The sequence below is a fragment of the Myiozetetes cayanensis genome, unplaced genomic scaffold (assembly GCF_022539395.1).
Source record: "Myiozetetes cayanensis isolate MyiCay16 unplaced genomic scaffold, myiCay2020 scf2-11, whole genome shotgun sequence".
NCBI classification, from domain to species: domain Eukaryota; kingdom Metazoa; phylum Chordata; class Aves; order Passeriformes; family Tyrannidae; genus Myiozetetes; species Myiozetetes cayanensis.
The window spans coordinates 21,468,018-21,487,586 of NW_026087411.1; the positions used below are offsets into that span (position 1 = coordinate 21,468,018).

The 19,569-nt window shown below is 44.7% G+C and overlaps 2 protein-coding genes across 3 annotated transcripts; both read right to left on the minus strand.

Annotated features, from left to right (window-relative positions):
• Positions 1 to 1,507: 1,507 nt before the first annotated feature.
• Positions 1,508 to 3,508, minus strand: SMIM26 (small integral membrane protein 26). 2 transcript variants are annotated; one of them, XM_050314550.1, is made up of 2 exons: positions 3,282 to 3,508; positions 1,508 to 2,060 (listed from the first exon to the last, which is right to left on the minus strand). In XM_050314550.1, the coding sequence occupies exons 1-2, from the start codon at positions 3,502 to 3,504 to the stop codon at positions 1,936 to 1,938; spliced, it is 348 nt and encodes a 115-aa protein (XP_050170507.1). In that variant the 5' UTR covers positions 3,505 to 3,508; the 3' UTR covers positions 1,508 to 1,935. The 2 variants fall into 2 exon arrangements, with proteins under 2 accessions (XP_050170507.1, XP_050170506.1); XM_050314549.1 differs by having other exon boundaries at positions 1,508 to 2,220.
• A 216-nt stretch (positions 3,509 to 3,724) lies between these two features.
• On the minus strand, positions 3,725 to 18,979 carry SEC23B (SEC23 homolog B, COPII coat complex component). Its single transcript, XM_050314543.1, has 19 exons — positions 18,705 to 18,979; positions 17,645 to 17,702; positions 16,946 to 17,032; positions 16,514 to 16,750; positions 16,061 to 16,146; positions 15,115 to 15,259; positions 13,361 to 13,519; positions 12,422 to 12,537; positions 11,480 to 11,603; positions 11,057 to 11,137; positions 10,624 to 10,713; positions 9,993 to 10,099; positions 9,657 to 9,810; positions 8,284 to 8,361; positions 7,852 to 8,013; positions 7,390 to 7,476; positions 5,806 to 5,961; positions 4,910 to 4,975; positions 3,725 to 3,972 (listed from the first exon to the last, which is right to left on the minus strand). The coding sequence occupies exons 1-19, from the start codon at positions 18,962 to 18,964 to the stop codon at positions 3,883 to 3,885; spliced, it is 2,343 nt and encodes a 780-aa protein (XP_050170500.1). The 5' UTR covers positions 18,965 to 18,979; the 3' UTR covers positions 3,725 to 3,882.
• Between the last annotated feature and the right edge of the window lie 590 nt (positions 18,980 to 19,569).

Below are 19,569 nucleotides of genomic sequence, written 5' to 3' on the forward strand. Positions count from 1 at the left end.
CGCACCGCCCCCCAGCGGCCGGGAGGTGCTATTGCAGCCCCCCGGCACTCTCCCGACACGGCCATCAACAGGGGCTGCTCCCGGAGTGAAGGGACAGGTGAGCGCAGGACAGGTGTGTGCAGATGTGTGCACACCAGGTGTCCACAGGTACGCACAGGACAGGTGTCCACAGGTGCGCGCAGAGCAGGTGTGTGCAGATGGGCACACACCAGGTGTCCACAGGTGCACGCAAGACAGGTGTGTGCAGATGTGTACATGTGTGTACAGGCCCAGCGTCTACAGGAAAGGCGTGTTCAGGACAAATGTGTTCTGGGTAGGTGTGCATGGACGTGCACACGACAGGTGCGTAGAGGAGTGCACGGGACAAGTGTGCATAGGACAAGCATGCACAGGCATGGTGTACACGTGTACAGGTGTACACAGGTGTTCAGTGTGTGGAGGGGCTCCCTTCCTCTAAAGGGGAGTTAATGTCTGTAGGATTTTGTGGGGATACCTATAAAAAGGAGAAAATGCAGGTAACCAGAGTGGCACCTCTACAGCAACAGCTGTAGGGACATGAAGCATTGCCCACAGAAATTAGTGGCTGAGAGTAGCCCTCTGGAAAAGGAGGTAGTTGCCGTAGGGACCAGACTATATGGAAAGGTGAGCCTGTAGGTGCATGGACTGGGGGGGGCTTGTGTTATAAAAGTTCCTACAGAATTATAGAATGGTTTGGGTTGGAAGGGACCTTAAAGATTATCTAGTCCCAACCCCGCTGCTTTGAGGCCTTTCACTACACTAGGTTGCTCAAGGCCTTATCCAAAACCTTGCCTTGAATGCTTCCCCAGTTGGGGCATCCACAATGTCCCGTGGTAACCTGTTCCATTGCCTCACCATCCTCCCAGTAAAGAATTTCTTCCCAGTACTTACCCTACATTTTCCCCCTTGTCCTATCACTACAGCTCCTGATGAAGAGTCCCTCTTCAGCTTCCCTGTAGGCCCCCTTCAGATACTGGATGGATCTGGAACCTGAGGTGTGTGGGCAGAGACAGCTTTCCATAATGGCAAGATGGAAGACCTTAGAGATTCATGTGGGGTAGGACGAGGGGTGTCCTAAAAAGGCTGTAAGGAGAGCCTTGATAGAAATGGGGAGGTGGGGCAGGAGTAGGTAGAAGCCCCTACAGAAAAGAAGTTCTGCCAGTGCAGAGTCTTGGGTCAGCTCCCCCCAAAAGGGAGGCCATGTCCATAGGGACTGGAGGAAGCCTCTGAAAAAAGATGGGGCTGGGGGCAGAGCTCAAGAAGAGGAAGTCGAGGCTGCAGGGATCCCCTACAGCAATGAGGGTCAACAGTGAGAAACGAGGGGAAACATCAACAGAAAATGGTGGCCAGGAGCTGGGAAAGGAGGTGATGTATATAAGGACTAGAGAAAACCCTATAGAATGAACATTAGTTATGGCCACAGAGCTTGTATCCTACAAAGGGGTATAGCATGTATAAGGATCAGGAAAATCCCTATAGAAACAAGAGCCTGGAGTAGAAAATTTAATAACTTTTTATCTCGCAGTAACATTTCTGCACTTGTAATTCATCCCTCATAAACTTTTATTTGAAACACGAGTAAGAACTCTTGTGCCTGAAACACTAAACTTCTTCCCATTTACTCACTGTTCTTCAAGTATTCACTTCAGAGCTGCTCAGTTGAAAGTCATCCCAGGTACATTCTGGATCATCCAGGTACGTCCTGCACACCAGCTGGGAAATCAACTTCACACCTGGTCAGAGCATTGGTCACGGGACACCAGGTAGCACAGAGGTTCATTAACACCTCACAGCACACCTGGATGAACCCAGTTCATGTTCGGCAACTCCGACACATGTACAGAGAACAGCAGCGACACAAGCAGACAAGAAGGTTTGCAAGTCCAGCAGAGAGGTGTCCAAGACAGAGCTGTTGCTTCAGCGATGCAAGGGGACAATTTTCCAGTGGTGGTCTGGTGTAAGGCACTGGGATGACATTCTCAGAGCCCCAACACAATGTTCTGAGCTTTCAGGCAGCTCACTTCTCAGAAGGAGGGTTGCCACTAGAATCAAAGAACGATACCACACGCCTGAGCAGTCGAGTAACAGGAGGCTGAACATCTTTGTATATTATTTCTGTTCTCACTTGGAATCCTAAAGGTGTTTCCGAAGTGTATACTTCCTTGTGGGGTACTGGGTTCGTCTGAGGATCATTTTCATTCTCTAAGGAATAGGGGGAGGGTAAGAGAGGAGACAAAAGACAGCACAGTAATAAAAATGTTTCATGCCTTCATCATGGCACAACAGCAGCCACATGGGCAATCAGTCTTCTTTTCCCCTTCCCTCAAATTCTGAGGAATAAATAGCAAAGATCTGGTAACTGTGTAGTCAGAAAAAGTGATTTACTAGGGTATGTTAGATACATGCACTGGCACTGGACAAGAATCAGTACTACAATAGCAGCAATAACAACTGGCTTCCAAGTTACCCACATTAAAGCTAGCTCAAGCAGCTCAATGCAGAGCTGACCAAAGGTTAAAGCACTGTCCAAAGGCCTCTTAGACACCGACAGACTTAGGGTGTCGACCACTTCTCTGGGAAGCCTGTTCCACTGACTATTCTCCCGGTAAAGACATGCTTCCTAATGTCCAGCCTAATCCGCCCCCAGCACAGCTTTCACAGTGTAAATAAATGCAACAGTTTGGGAAGACCGTTGATGTGACGTGCGATGAAGCACAAGCTTCTCCCTTCAACAAGGCATTTATCTTCCTTCAGGGTTAACCCATTCGGGCTGCCGCGGGCCAGCTCGCTCACCCGGCCCAAGCAAAGGCCGCGCTCCGGCTGCCTCACAGCTGCTGATCACAGCTAGATTCTGAGCTATCAGGCACTACAACTACGTGACCATGACCGGAGTACAAAATGAAGCAAGTCAATCTTGAAAAAAAAAGACTGCTGCTGTCACTTCCTTACCCAAGCGCCTCGAGGGGCGGGCAGGCGGTTGGGCGGTCGGGCGTAGTGCCAGGGCAGCGCGGTGAGAGTAGCACCCGGCCCTACCGTCCCCAGCCCAAGTGCGCGGCGTCCCCGGAGGCGACGGCGACGTCTTCCCCCGGTACCCGCTCCACCCAAGCTCCCTCAGGACAGCACCGCCTCCGGACATGGGAAGCTCCGCTCCCGAGCGAGGCCCCCCTCCGCCAAACCCCACCCCAAGGCCCAGCCACGTCACGCCTTCACCCGCGCCCCGCCGAGGTGACCTCCTCCGGTCCCGGGACCGCGCCAACCCGTACCGGGGCCGTCATCGCCGCCGCCGCCCTGGCGTGTGTAGTACATCATCCCGAACAGCGCCGTCCACCCGCCCACGGAATACAGCAGCGCCGCCCGCGCCTTCCACGCCGCCGCTCGCATCACGCCCCAACACGGCCGGCGCTCGTTGGCCGCGCCCCGCCGCCAATGGGGCGGCGCACAGGGCGGGGGCGGCGGCGAAGGGAGGAGGAGGGAGGTATCAGCCATGGCGCGTACTCCTGAATTCGGGAGCGGCACTGAGTAGTGGTGCTCTCACCTGATTTTATTTTTCATTAATACAGGCTCCCCCGTTGCTAAAAGATACTTTTTAAGAACGCATGACGTTAAAATTAAGCCAAGGATTGTCAAAATCTCTGTTGATCCTTCAGCTCTGATTGCAGTGTGAAAAATTTAGAGTAAGCAGAATATAGACAAAAGGGAATACGAATAAGTTAGAAAGGAGCAGTAAAAAACTCCCCCCGGATATTTATTTCATGTAGTACTTAAAACCTCTAGTTTAAAAGAGAGAAAAGGAAATGTAACTAAACTGCTCCATTTCTGTCATCAACATGATCCATGTCTGTTCTTGCTCCTCAGTTTGATCAGTCATGATGCACTTGAAACTGCCAGCTTTTTTAAGTGGTCCATGAATACCTGAAGACTCACATCATCTGTCAAGATTGGAGCTCCAGATTCCTGGGGAAAAAAAAAACACTGTTGTTAATGTAGGGGACTAACCGAAAGCAAATAAAATGTTAGTGCTCTAAACTAACTGCCTGCTAAATTAACCACCTTTTTATCCTGCAAAAGACAGGATCATTAGAAATGCTCAGCATCTCTAATGAAAAGTTGCTACTTTTTGGCAACAGCACTAACACTGTCCTCCAGTACAATCTGAAGTCTGTTCTTCCTAAAGCATTAGGAATTTTGCTGCCCAGAGTGCTACACAAATAAGGTAAACAAAAAGGATATAAAAATCTAGTATTCTCAGATAGAATTCTTAGGTCTGTATGTATCCATATGCTAGTTACTTCTTCCAGAATACTAAATACATTATCATCTATTTAAATCATATTTGTAGGGAAGAGTCAAGATGAATTGCTATATCAGGTCACCTGAAATCTCTAAGAACATAGGCTACATAAAATCAGCTGCTTCCTTCAGTAGCAACCAACGCAGAAAACTCTCCTGGTTTGCCTGTACCCCCAATGCAGCTGGTATATGGGAAGGGAAAATCAAAGGAACAAACTACTCCTTCTGGAGTAGTTTCCTTCCTCCTTTCCTTCCATCAGGCTACTCAGGTCCTGAGCTGTTGATGCATCACCTCTGTTTGGACAGGCATTCCTTGGATTCCTTGAGAAAAATCTCAAAATCAACTGGATTTTGTGGAAAATTTGTGGGGATTCAGAACAAGAACAGGAACATGAATTCAGTCATCCACGCTTGAAAACTATTATTCTCATCATCTAGTGGTCCCTACCAGTACCGTTTATCTTATCAATAACCATGGTAAGAAACCAAGGACAAATGTAACCTGCTCTCCTTTCACGGCCACGTGGTGAAACCACGCTGCACAGCCAAATATGTACATTTTACAGCATTCCCAAACATGAGCAGCTCTTTCATTGCTTACCTGTCCCCATGCATAGAGGTTATTGTGGGTCTGAGAAGGGTTCACCTTAGACAAGAGGAACCGAGCCTATTAGGACAAAAGAGCAGTAGTTTTGTAAAATGACAGACCTGTGAGCTCCCTCAAGCTTCATACTGCCCTAGATTCGTGACTCTAGATATTCCTCTGCTTTTCCAAGCAAGGTACTAATTTAACTTAAACAGGTTTCAAGTCCAGAAATAGCCCTGCTCCACAGACAACCTGTCTCCAAAGGGCACTGAGTGCTCTGCTACAACAAGCCATGCTGAGCTGGCAGGGCAGCTCTGGTTCCATGCAACATGGGCATGTCACCAGCACCGTCCCTCGCATGCCCCATCTGCTCTTCAGAAAAGGGGTCAGTGGAGGACCAATGTAATAGAGTCACATCAAAAATCTATACCAAATCTTTGTTTTGGACCATCAGTTCTTGCACAGGCAAGCACAGCACAATGCAATTCCAAGAAGAACAACAATAGGAACTATTTTACATCCTCATTCAGTGTTAGAGAATAAAGGATTAGACGCATAGTAATGATTCATTCAGTAATGCTGAATGAATAAAGAATCATCAGCATTACTGCAGGCTAACTATAGACACATAACCAAATCATTTCTTTCCCACCTCTTTGGGAATAAAATGTATTTAAGTCACCTTTTCCATTTTTTTCCCATTCTCAGATTTCAAAAAGTATATCCAGCAAGTGACTTGCTTATTAAAAGACAGAGTTTTAGTAAAAGCTCATGAGAAAACATGCAAGCGCTGTACTTTGAAGAGCTAAATTACCACTACGTTTAACTTACAGAACCATCCTTCCAGGAAAGCAGAAAGACAGCCATTTGCTCTACGCAACAACAGAAAGTTCCTCCATAAACTTTCCTACCTGACTGCCCCCATGTTCAGTGTGGATGTAACGTGGCATTGGGAATCTGGTCTGCAGGATTTCCTGGGCGTCATCTAGTGGGGCTTGCAGTAGGTGCTTGAAGTTTTCATATTCAGGCATGTCTTGGTATCCAGCTTTCTGCCATTGTGCAATAGTCTATTGATGGGACATTGATGAAATAAAAACAAGAGCAGAGATGACTGCAAGCCTCCCCTTTTTAACCTGCACATCTTAATGCAGCAGAACATTACATGTACTTCTGCTTACAGGGTAAATGCACACTTTCACTGCTCTGGCAAAAACATTAATTTCTGTCCCTGAATTCAAGCACAGGCACTCAACACAAAAGCTGGTAGCAATTTGTACAGTGCAAAAGCAATTAGTTGAAAGTGATCTTCAAATCTTTATGTTTCAGCCTGTGCCAACACAGAAACATGAAGAACCTGACTTGACCGTAACAGAATTTTCACAGTACCTATTGTATGTACCACATGTATGTACCAATTGTTCTACACATATACCGGTCACACACTTAGCTCTTCCTCTGTCTAAATTTTACCCACTTGCTGAGTGTCTTGCTCTGCAACAGTAGGTAGAACCTGTTTAAGGTCACTCCAGATTTACTGTCACTGTTGACTCAAGTGTCCAACTCCTGTTCGTGTCAATTGGATACCCCTTCTCACTTCTCAAAGGGAAAAAATCCTATATAGAGTGAAATCGGGAGCCAATAGTGGAGCTGCCAAAAACTATCATGCCAAACTTCAAGCATTCTAATAACAGGAATCAAATAACAGCGAAGTAGCTTAGTTTAAAAATAATGGAAAGGGTTAAAATACCTCTCAAAAAGTTTTCACTAATAGGAATCATGAGGGAATAGGGATAGGAAGGATATGGGGGGGGAAGGCATTAAAGAACAGGGAGTTTTCCAGAAAAAGATGTGGAAAACAGCTTTCTTCTTCATCCCTTACCCTATAACTACTCTAGGATGTGACACATTTCTGTTCTTCAGTTACAGTAGTGCACTGCTCCCTTCCAAAACCTGAAAGGACTGAAATATAGATCTACAGGTCTGCATAGTACACAGGCAGACCAAAGTAGATCAAAGCCAAGGAGTAAGTCTGTATGTTTAGAAAGAGCCAATATCTAAGCATTTATCTCAGTCACAATGGAAGAAATATAGGAGTAGTTTCCAAAACATCCAATATTTAAAAGCAAAAACTGTAAAACTGCCTGATTTCTTTAAGAGCAGCAATATTTAAGTGTCATATCCCTGCAATCAAGTCTGTCACGTACCTGAAAATCAAATGTAACTCTCTGCCCTGCTTAGTTTCAAGTTTCTCTAGCCTCTTCCATGCATGGTAAGTGATCGTGTTCATTACTAAGCTAACATAACAGCTGCTACTCCAGTGCAGAACACATCCTTAGCAATTCCAGCATTATTTTAACTCTGACAACATGTATACCATGTCATTAAGCGCATGTTGGCTTTGCAAGAAGCTTATTTTAAACTAACAGCAATGCTGTCCGCATGCATGGCAAGAGGGAGGGAGTGCAAACAGAGAAAGAGAATGTATTTCACCGTACCTCACCAAGGTAGATAACTATCTGGAAGAAAGTATCCATCAGGAGAATTCTGTCAGGAAGAATACTGCTGCTATCCAAAAGCACTGGCTGGAGAAAATAAAGAATTAAGTCAGGCACCCCTAAGCCGTCAGAAGTATATTAACCTTCACAGTTGGCCAAGCAGCTTGTTGAACCCTGCCCATGCAGGCACTGCTTGGTCAATGTGAATGCCTGGCAGAGCGTGGCCAGCCTCCTGCAGCATCACAGAATGGAGCAGCAGGTTATCAGCATCTGTAAGAAGTGAAGGAAGCCAGAGAGCATCCATGGCCCTCCAAGCGTAATTTGGTTTGATCTTGAACAAAAGTATCTCAGCTTTAACAATTAAAAAAGAAATATAGGGGCCTTTTTGCTGAAATAGTGTTACTCTGACTGAATACTCATTATTTGGGGTTGATTCACCTCTTCTGTAAAACACAGACTCACCTCAGGAGGCCCATGGAAAGAATAAGCATAAAGGATGGGCTGGATCATAATGAGAGACTGAGTCAGATCTTGCCTAGCAAAGTGATGACGGTAATAAGAAGATTCATCTGGACTGTTATTGAAGACCTGCAGGAATGGGGAGCGTCGCAGATGGAACATGAACTGCACCAGAAAGATGAGTGAGAAATGTCAGCCAAAGTTGTCAAAATTTCTGGACCCAAATCCAATCTTTCTGAACAGCAAGTTCATTAACTACTCAGAATTCTTCCCCTATCAGTCACTTGCAGCATGGAACTACAGGACCAGCCCACTAAAATAAAGAAGCACCTGTTCCTGCCCTTTTGAATCTGATAAATAGTACAAGATGTTTTAGTATCACTCACACTCACCCTTGCACACTTTTCCCACTGCTGTAGGAAGTGACATTCTTACCTGAGGATACAAAGAAAAAGATTCTGATAATCTGAAGGAGTTGGGATCATCTTTGTTGTATTGTCCAAATTTCTGACACTGTTGGAAGCAAAATGGATACTTTGGTTATCTATATTTTTTCTATTTTTCTCTTTGTTTTTTTAGAATTAACACCTTTTTTTTCCCAGAAGGGTGTTCTTTCGGTTGTTTTTAAACAACCAAGGCATGAACCTGATTAGAACAAGTAATTACCATATTCACATTCTTTAAGTCAGTGGTTTTTCTGTCTTACTGGAATGAGAATAATGACTCAATCTATTTTTATATATATATATATATATAAAACCTAGATTTGAAATTATCCAAGAATGAAAGAAATAGTGCTTCTGTAGCACTACCCAATTTTTTCCATTAAATCAGGGCTACTACATTATACTTGAACTGCTTTGTACACTATGAAACATTTCTGCAGCAACTACTTCCTGCTAGAACAGCAGCAGACTGGCATTTCACCGACTGCTTCACTGAAAATAAGAAGCATCAATGGTTTCAGCAATTTAACTATAAATGACTCCACAGTCTTTTCAGCATGCAGTGTGCCTGTTTGTGTTCAAATCTCTGTTTTTCAGTGTCTGATGTGCCATATTGTGTTAGTACCAACTCCACATGGGTGTTTGGACAAGGCCAACATTGATTTAGACAATTTGGGCTTGTAAAATTCAAAGCAAGAGACAGCAAGAGGTTGCAGAATTAATTCAGGTTACTACCCTGAACTTGGCCCACATTTGAGTGCTGTGTCTAGGTTTGGGTTCTCCAGTACAAGACAGACATAGGTACACTGGAGTAGGTTGAGCAGAAGCCACCAAGCTAGTCAGGTGTTTCAGGCAAAAACTGAGGCTGAGGAAGCCGGGTTTGTTCAGCCTGGTGAAGAGTAGGATCAAGGAGTCAAATCATTGTCTACAGCTACCTGACTGGTAACTGGGCAAATGGAAATTCTTACTGGGAAATAGAGGCAGGGGAAAGAAAACAAAAATCCTAGTGACTGTGATCAGACATTGGAACAGGCTGTTAAAAGAAGCAAGAGAAACCCCATCTTTGGAGATCTTCAAAACTCAACTGAACAAGACCTGGAGCAACCTGCTCCAACTTCAAAGCTGGCCCTACTTTAAGCAGGAAGGTCAAACCAGAGACCTTCCCACTGTATTATTCTGTGTTTCACTATCACTCATTCACTCAGGTTTAATCCTTTCAACATGATGGGATGTTTACCTACCCCATCAAAAATTTGCTGATCACAACAGCAAGTCAATCTTGAAAAAAGATTGCTGTTGTCACTTCCAGAGAGCATTTTTACTAAATCAAGAATGCCCCCAGCCGCAGTCTGTTGCTCTTACCAGCCTGATCAGCTGTCTGTCCAGCCACCGCAGAACATCAGGTCCCTCCTCAGATTCAGCTCTGTACACTCCCAGTCGTGCCATCAGCACAGCAGCTGCTTCCTGGTCAAACGCAGCTTCTATATGCTGGAGCTGACTCTGTGCATCTGCCCAGCTACAGGGTTAATAAAGAGTTAGTGCTCCATGCATCCACCTTCGGCAAAACCCAAACCAGATTCATCCTCCTTGTGCCAACTACTCTGCAGTCACTGCAGGCAACAAAAAACTAGAGAAATTCCAGCAGTCTGCAGCTTAAGTTTCTGCCACTCTGCCAGAGAACTGGCATAGGATACTCACTTTCTGGCTACAGTGGTGACACGAATGCGCTTTTCCATACTGGAGTGTTGATACTGAGTGACGAACTGCACTGCCCCTCTGCTTCCCTGAGGTATAGGTGCATTGTGCTGCAAATGAAACAAGGTCAGCCTTCAATACATCATGGCTTTTTCATAACTCTTTCCAACTGTAACAAGCCCACACAACACAGAAACCAAAGTGAACACACAGGGAATAAAATTCCTTTGGGGAAGCTTTCCAAGCTGCCACATGCTCAGAAACTTCCCCAGCCAACAGTTACTTCTGAGCCATCAAGTTATTACAACTTGAAGGGCTGATTCTCCAAAAATTTTAACATACTTGTACTTTTATTCTCCACTGCACCTACTGGCAAAAAGACAATTTCTTCTCTGTTAAATAAATACTATAGAAAAAAACAAGGAAAGAATGCAGGCTTTCTACAGAACAAAAATATTAGACAATTTATACATACGAAAACAATTTCTGAGACTATTTCTTTATTACAAAACACTTGATTGCTTTGCAAGCATCCACCTACAACACATGGGATGTCATTACATTTTCTGGCCCTGTAACAAGTAGTTTGATGTGTAAAAAAGATGATAAAAAAAAAAGAGAAGCAAGGACTGACCTGATTTACCACTTCAAAGTAAATGGCCAGTGTTGTACTGGGATCCAGACTACAGATTTTCCATTGAGATGTTCCTCCAATTCCAAGCTCCTGCAAAGAATCAAAAAAAAAGCAGTAATTTTGCCTCTAGCAGCAGGAAAGGCAAGCTTATATCAAATTCTGATCCAAGATACAAGTAAAGGCAGGCCTTCTAGATTTGTTATCTTTTGAGTGTGAATGAAGTTACTGAAGGTCATACAGGCATAAGAAAAGCATAAGAAAGCCTTATGGGTCAAGAATTTAGTCTAGGAAAGACTGTCACTTCCTAGGGATGTTTCCAAATTGTTCTTCTCCTTGAAAACTCTGACATTCTAGCTGAGCTGTAGGTCTAGACAGAAACTTTGCACTGTTTATTTACTTTATTATTTAAGATTTTGCCATGTCAGAAACTTACATTTTCAGAGACACACAGGCTTTTAGCATTCAGTGATATGCATGGTCCAATAGCTCCTGCAATTTTCAGCTCCCTAGAGGTCTAGAACAAGGTAAAAAAAAAAAAAAAAGCCATGCGTTTTTTTTTAATCAAGTCAATGAAACAGAATATACAGTCTAAACCAGTTGCTCAGATTTGGTGAGATGATAAAAAAAACAAACCCACAAAACAATAGCAACAACAAAAAAAACCACCACAAACTTATCAAGCTTCCAAATCAAAATTCCTTCCACTCCTGTGCAGTGCTTCTCCCAAAGAAGTCAAGATGACATCTGACCTCAAACATGTACACTTTTCTACACCCCAGAGACTTCAACTGACTTTTGAGTGAACAGCACTTGAATTATACCCCCATTATGTCATCCAATCAAACTAATCTCTCACCTTCACATCCAAATTTGCACCAAAAGCCATCCGAAACTCCCCATTATACCCTTTGTGAAATACCCGCTGGAAGGTCTGTTTGAAGAGAGAAGTGTTGAAGGAGTCTCCCATCACCATGTGTCCTCTGGGAAAATAAAAACAATACAGAAGGGAACTGAAGCAACCATAACATATATATAAGGGAACTAGAAGTACAAAGGATACATCCCTCCAAGTCTCACACATGCAAACACATTCAATAACTCTTTTAGAGCATGCCTTCACATAGGTAGAATTCACATCAGGGAACATAGATTCATGGACTCCTACAAAGCCAGACAGGTTAGTGCTCCACCTTTGCCAGCTTGTTTTCTCAGCTATATTTCTTACCATCCCTTCAAAATGTTCATGTTCCACCAGTTAGAAATGTCTCAGCTCAAGAAGGCTCTTTGTTCAGCCTGCTTTCCCTGAGCAGAGCTGGAACTCCCCACACTACACGAGGGGTGCCTGCACTGCTGCAGCACTTGGATGGTTGTGCTGGGCCTCCCCTAAAGTGCCATGGCAAAACCAGGCCTGATCAGATGCAGCTTTTTAACACAACCAAAGGTTCTAACAAACTCTCTGCTGCTTACTGAGCACTGAGTGATTATTTGCAAACACCATGCATTTGCTCTAACCATCCTTTGACTCCCTAGACAGAGTAAATGGCCAGTAAGACATGCTGAGTCTCAAAAAGGCCTGGTTTAGCATACAGCCTCACACAGAGACAATTTTCAGCAACATGGAACACAGACATTTACCCTTAGAGATGTCATTTAAAACTGGACCCAGGGAAGCCAAGTGAGCTGTTAAGCAGAGAAAATTTAGCCCTGACAGCAATCCTAGCTGTTTTTTGAACCATTCTTCCCTCCAAGAAAAAATGCAGGTGTCACCTTTGTGCTGTCCTTCCTGCTATGAACATACCCGGTGAGGTTTGCACAGCACTTCATCTCCAGGAGCCCAGTCTGGTCCAGGGCACAGGCGTAGATGTCAATGCAATGCCCATTGGCCGCAGTGCGATTAGCCAGCGTCTCATAGTGCTGTGGAACACATACACAGTGCTCAGGGTGCCGCAGTGGGCAGTGTTTCTGCTGCTGTCCAGCTGCGGCACACATGTGAACACAAGGTACAAATGGGGCAATTACCACTGCTGTAGTAACTAAACAGCTGTCTGCTCTTACTGCTTTGCTGCAGCATGCTTTTCCCATCTAGGATGAGGGATGCACTTGGATGAGATTGAGTTGCATGTCTCAAATACAGAGAGTGCATGAATCGCATGGGATCTTTGTCTGTGATGACTTAGTGGAAACCCAAAGATTTCCAGGTGACAGTTAAGAAAATAGGTGTCATACTGCTTTCTCTAAGCTGTCAAGGACATTTCATGTCTGACATTTTTACTATTTTAACAATTGTTTTACACATCAAGAAGACAAAGGAAGCTTTCTGGAAATGACCAATTCTTGGAAGACAGGTTTTTTCCTTCCCAGAAGGAGATACAATGATGTTGAACAAACTCTCCACCCAACATCAGCTAAGAAATAACACTGAAATACTTTTTTCTCTGAGCAAATACAAAATCATGCTGGAAAACTAACTAGGAGGAAGTCTTTTACCCTTCCCTTGACCCTTCTCACAATTTACCGCACACAGAAGATTGGGCATTTCAAGGACAACCACGCATATATCTGGACATATCGTTCCTACACTGATAGAATAGAATGTATTTCCTGGGAAAGGACATTGGGCAGCTGTCAACACAGCAATGTATATAGCTTTGTGTACTGTCCTTTCTCCCCTATGTAGTGTTCCAATACAATATTCAGTTTTAGCTTTCAAACATACCCAGCAGGCACTAGCACCTACTTTGGTGGCCTTCTTCATGAACCTTGCATTATCCTTCTCTATGTCATGCCAAGAACGGATGGGTATTTTCAGTTCATCCCCTACCACCATGCCTGGTCCTTGTGTCGGTGGCCCACCTGTAAACAGCATTATTCTGGCCCCTGTGTTTGGAAATGTGCCCTAAAATAAAAATAAAGACTTATATTAGAAGGAAAGGAAGGAAGAAGGAAGGGAGAAAGGGAGAGGGAAAGGAGGTAAGAAAAGAAAAAAGGACTTACTGAATTGTGTTATGAGTTTAAAGTCCCTTTCTGAATTTTCCCCATGCCACCATGTGAGGGCACCACAGTCTGGCCGGGCAGCTGGGGCATGGGACCAGTCACAGAGGAGGGGGAGTGGGGGGAGTGAGGGGAGAGGGGTTCTAGTGGCAGGTGTCGTGGGAGTTTGGAGGGGATAAGAACAGTTGGCCTGAGAGAAATAGGTTCTGTTTGTTTCTGGCTTTCGCTCTGCCTGGTGAGCCTCACCGCCCCTACAGACACAGCCCCCGTGTTCACCGGCTGCCCACTAAGCTGAAGTGCCCCGTGCCACGTGCCTGGCGCCAGGACCGCAGCACATACCAGTGTTTTATTGACAGCCAGAGTGGTGGGTCCTTTCCGCCATTCTTTTATCATCTACGGCGACTCTGCACTGGCTTGCCACACTGCAGCCACATGAGCCCTGCACCCACGGCTCCAACTGGAGGCTTCTCACCATGCCAGCCTGCCGGAATGGTGCTGTCCCTCCCCCTGTCAGCCACCACCCACACTCTGGCTCCCGCAGCTGCTGCAGCTGTACAACCCCTCACGCCGCAAGCTGTCAGCCCCTGGAGGGGAGCCCCGCGATGGACGGAGTCCACCACCACAGCCAAGTTCACGTAACCAGCAGGAACGAAATAACTACACCCAGGTTTCTGGTTTGTTTTAGGAGGGTGAAATCAGCGGGGGAAGAGCTCTCTGCCATCCCTCCCCGCATTCCTTTTGTTTGACGGGGAGGGGGGAAACCATGCAGCTGGGCGGTCTCCAGTCTCTTGAGGGGAGGGGTGGAGACGCAGACCATTTTCTCTCTCTACCCCTGTGGTTGCTGTGTTTTGCTGTTTTACTCTGTATTGTTCTCCACTATTAGTAAAAACTGTTATTTCATTTCTACACATTGCTCAGAAAGTCTTGTATTTTCAAATCTACAGTAAGTCCAGGAGGGAGGGGTCTCTATTCCATCGGAGGTCCTGCCTCCCTGGCTTACATTGTCTTTAACCCAAGACAAATGGCAACAAAGCTTTCTTTAGAGAAGTGTCTGCATCTGTTTCTGCAATGTTACAGGGACCTGTCTCTGCTACAGACCATCTCAGTAAGTAGTAATGACAGCCACAGCACTCTGATGAAGTTTAAACCCAAACTATGTTAAGCTTCCTGTTTGCAAAACAGGAAGCAGGCAGTTTATTCTCTTTACTTCTGTCTTAGATGACCCTCAGATAAACCCAGTGCATAGCATCACCTGTTCTGTGGCAATACACAAAAGAATCACAGACCTTTAAACACCTGTGAATTTTACCATTTAAATGAAACCTCCAGCCCACTCTACGTCAGCTAGTGCTTATACACATCAAATGTCAGTAGAGACAAATTGCACCTCTGCAGCCCTATGTAACCCGGATGGACTGACACCTGTACACATCTCAGCAAACTCTGCCATGTGCTTACTTTGACTGCTCATCTCAAATATTACAGCAGCATTACAAGTACCTCCAATAAGCCAACTGCAATTGAAAGAGCTACTCCAGTGGAACGTAAAGGTCTCTTTCCCTGGGTCACTGGCCACGGATCTCTTTGCAGTTCTCCAAGCAGATCTGTTAAATTCATGTCAATCTTATGTACTGGCTGTAGAAACCTGCAAAAATTCAAATGCAATGTTGTCCTACTTCTAAGCTCAGAAAAGAAAAAAAGTGTCTCTTTGTTCCTGGCACACATAGATTGCACTGAAAAACCAATCAGAAGTAAAAAGATGTGGCATGTCGCCTTCTTATATCCAAATTTTCCAAGATAACAAGTCTATGCAAAATACAAAATTTTATCAAAACAAGACATCAGACACTCACAAGAAGGCAAAGTCACAGAAAGAATAGGAAAAAAATTCAGTGGTGATTAAGTTTGCTGAAACACATGAGAGCTGCCACTGAAAAAGAGGAGCTGCGAAAGAGAAAACTGTATTCAACAGAGGCAAATACAGCTTTACTGTTCAGGGGTCACTGATGATCATATTTTGGATTTGCTGGATCAGGAGGTAGGAGATGATATATAGGATTGTTATCCATAGCCCAGGGCCTCCATTCGCCAGTCAAAGACAGGCCCTTGCTCCAGGCGGCCCCTAAGCAATGTGCTTTCCAAAGACAGCTACTCTATGTTTTACACGCAGAAATCTAGCCTGAAAGGCAATCGTGTTCTTGCAACTGCAAAACTAAAATAGTGTGGAAGTCTAATACATTGCCTGCAGCTCTAGTAATCCCATCCAGCAGCTCTAGTAATCCATACATACCTATCACTTAATGTAGAGAAGTAACTGTGACAAGACAATGCCATTTAAATCTTCTTTCTTACAAGGGCTTCTCTTGGGAAAACCAGGTTTAGAAGCATGCCCCAAAAGAGGCACAAAACATCTGTCCTGCTCCTCTGCTGTACTGGTTAGGCTTACCTGCTGGAACTAACAGGTTGCTCTGGAGTTTGAAGAGGTCTTCCCTGTTGCATAGAGACAGCTGGCCTTGAAAGCCCAAGCATATCCTAGAGAACAGTAAAGAGGAGGCAGAGGAGATGTACTGTTCAAACACTAAACATATTACTTATATTACTGTTTAACATACCCTGAGGCAATACTGTAGCATTAACTCTATTTAAATCTGTGCAATTATTCATCTTTGCACTCCTGTTAGAAAGGGATCAGTGGGTCCATTACGTGAGATACACCAGCTCAATCTTGGACAAGCTTCAAAGGGATTTACAAAGGCAAAAAAATGGGAGGGCAACAGGCTAGCAGTTAAGAGCACTGAGCACTCCTTTCTACCCAAGAGCCCTGTGCCTGAAAGACTAGCAGTGGTGTCAACAGAGCTAACATGAACAAGCCAGTGGCCCACAAGACAGCGGAGCGTACCTGTATTTGCTTAGCTGTCAGGTCCTTTGTGCCCCGAAACACATAGCTCTTGGAAATCCCTTCAGAGCTCAGCTCATGAACCTGGACCATCCTGCCAAAAGTGATCAGCCCCACCAGAGCGTTGGCAGGCAGCAGGCTCAGGGACATCTGGAGGGACTCCTTCAGCGCCTGCAAATCCTCCTCTTCCAAGCACGTGTCGACAACATACAGGAAGATCAATGGTGTCTGCGGACCTCGCTAATGTGGAAAGAGATGAATTTTAGGGACATGCATACACTAGGTGATACTTTATAATGCCTCCATCCAAGGCATAAAATTAATCCTGTCATAAGCACCTTGCAGACTTTATTTATTTGCATTATCTAAAGCAAATTAACACATATATAATCTATCACAGACAAGACAATTCAAAATTACCTATGATTCATTTACCTGCACTACATATTCAATTGTTGAAAACTGAGGCATAAGCTCTGCTGGTTGATTGACTTCAGATATGCCTGCATATGCTGGGGGGAACTGAAAAAGAGAAAAAAAATCAGGACAAGGAAGTTGCAGGGCAGAAATGTAGGGCTTTCCTCTTCAGTACAGAGCTCATGATGTGATTACTGAACTCTTTATTTACTGCCACTGCACCAAGCTAATTAATTCATGATAAGAGACCCACACCGCTGCTTTCCTAAGCCCAGACAACAAGTGGCCAGAAGGACAGACAGCTGCTCGATCCAGGGTAAATAAAATGTAGGACTCTGGCAGCAACTATGTATTGAAAGTCTTGTAGCCATGTGATAGTTTCTGATGCCAAAAGTCTACTCAAATGTAATGAATTTCATACTTTGCAAGAACAGTAAATATCAAGTGCAAAAAACACACTGGAAACACACGGGACAAAATAGCAGTTTTATTTCCTTTCTATGTCCTGCAAGCCAGCAAAATCACTGGCAAAACTGGACTGAAAATAGACAAGATGTCAGGTAAAACAGACTGTACTCTGGCCTGGGTACAGCAGAGAAAAAGGCCAAGGCAAGGAATCTAGAGAAGGGCAATTTAAGCTTAATGTCCTTTGTCACAGAAGGCCATAATAAAATGTTCACTGAAAAGATGGAAGGGATGATGCTTTTTCCAACTTACCTGATTTCTCTGAAAACAAAAGTTACAAGCCCAGAGCTTGGCCCGATAGTCAACTTGGCTGCAAGGGAAAGATGAGGCATTAGTATGACTTCAGAAACAATTTTTAGAGCACTGTTTCACAATTACCTATGCTGGTTCACAACACTGAGAAAGAAACAGTATCCAACACTCCAGCTGGACCAACAAATGTTCTAGGGATTCAGACTCTTGTTCTATTGCCAAAAAGTTTATTAGCTTATTCAGCCCTGCCAGGCTTGTCAGCATGATGGACCACTGACAGCTCTTGGGAGCAAAGGCTCTGGCAGACAAAGACTTGGGTCTAATCATTTGTTCACTACACTTAGGCTTATCTCAGCTGCCTTACTGTTTGTACAGCTGTAGCACACAAATTCTACAGTCTCAGAGCAGCAGGAGCCATCCACCCAGATCCTGCGCAAACACAGAACAAAGAGGCCCTGCCCTAAAGGTTTTACTCTCCTCAGCCCATTACAACATCCTGCTGCTGTGGTAGGCGTAGCCATAGTCTTAGTCCCTGGGTTTGGTCTCATTTTACTTTTTCTTACTAGCCTTTCCTGCTTTTTCTCAATCCAATGCTACACTCAGAGAGTATGCATGATCATGACGTGATTTTGGGACCGAACTTATTCCTCTAAAATTACTTCCTGATGCTCATACTGGAACTGACTTACAAGCAGCAGGATGTGGAAGCAGGAAAACAAGTGAACATGACAGTCCAGAGGACAGTATCAGTAAAACTGGCATCTTTGTTTATTTGGAGTTTCATCATTCACCACAAAATTATCTGCAATGGTAGGAGGATCGGTCATTTCATCTCTGCCTTAACAGCCTCCTCCTGTCTCCTCTGGTCCTGCCAGCTCTACTAACAGACATGTTAATGTATCTCCTTAGCACGTGTGGATTTTAACAAACCCACTACATCTAAATGAAAGAGCCTCCAGGCACTGGGCAGAGAAAAAGGGGAATAAGGAAGTAGTGAAGTTCAGATAAAAATCAGGAACTATCCAGCCTCTCTTAAGGTCCTCAGCCAATAAATTCATACCAGAGTGGGTTAAGCACTGCTTTGCAAGTCGGCCTGCTGCAAAGCACCGGTTCATACTGCACAGGCGGCAGGTCAAGGCGTTCCTTCAGTGGGGTCAGGAGACAAGCCAGTGGGACAACCATCCTTGTGGCCTCCAGCCTGCTGGAGGGCCACACGTTCCAGCTGAAACGCACTCCGTCACGCTCTTCATTTTGCTGGATGAACTCCAGGTAGGTCGCCATTTGACTGACAAAGCTCTGAAAGGACATAAGAACACACATTCACAGACAGCAGTCACCTGTTTGGACAACAGGCCTGCAAAGGAGGTCAGCAGATCAGCTACAGGTAGGCACAGGGCACTGAAGGACAAAGCCAATACACTACTGTGAATTAATCCCATTATCAAATGAACCATGTGACTACATTAATCTCTTCTGTCCAGTTCTCTCATCAACATTACAGCCAATCCAAATACAACGAAGAAACGAGGAAATCTGAATCTCAAAACCAGAAAGCAAGGGGTTTTTTTCTCTTATGATCCACATTTAACATCTCAGTACCCAAACAACTTCATGCTGGCCTCAAGGCAATCCTACCTGACTGGGTGAGTTACAGAAAACAGGTCAGATTTGCAACACACCCTGAAGTCTTCAACCGAAAGGTTGAGGGGAGAAAGAGAGGCCAAGTCTAAGACCAAAACATTCCTCACAAATGTCACCTGGCTGCCCGTCTGACCTTCTTACAAATGGAAAGGAGCACATGACAAAAAAAGGTCTTCTGTGATTTTTAGATACCTGCTGGGCACAGCACCATTGTCCAGTAAGGAAGGAACTGAGAGTCCAGCAGACTTCAGAAAACATCCTACTCCAGGAGAGAATATCCCCAA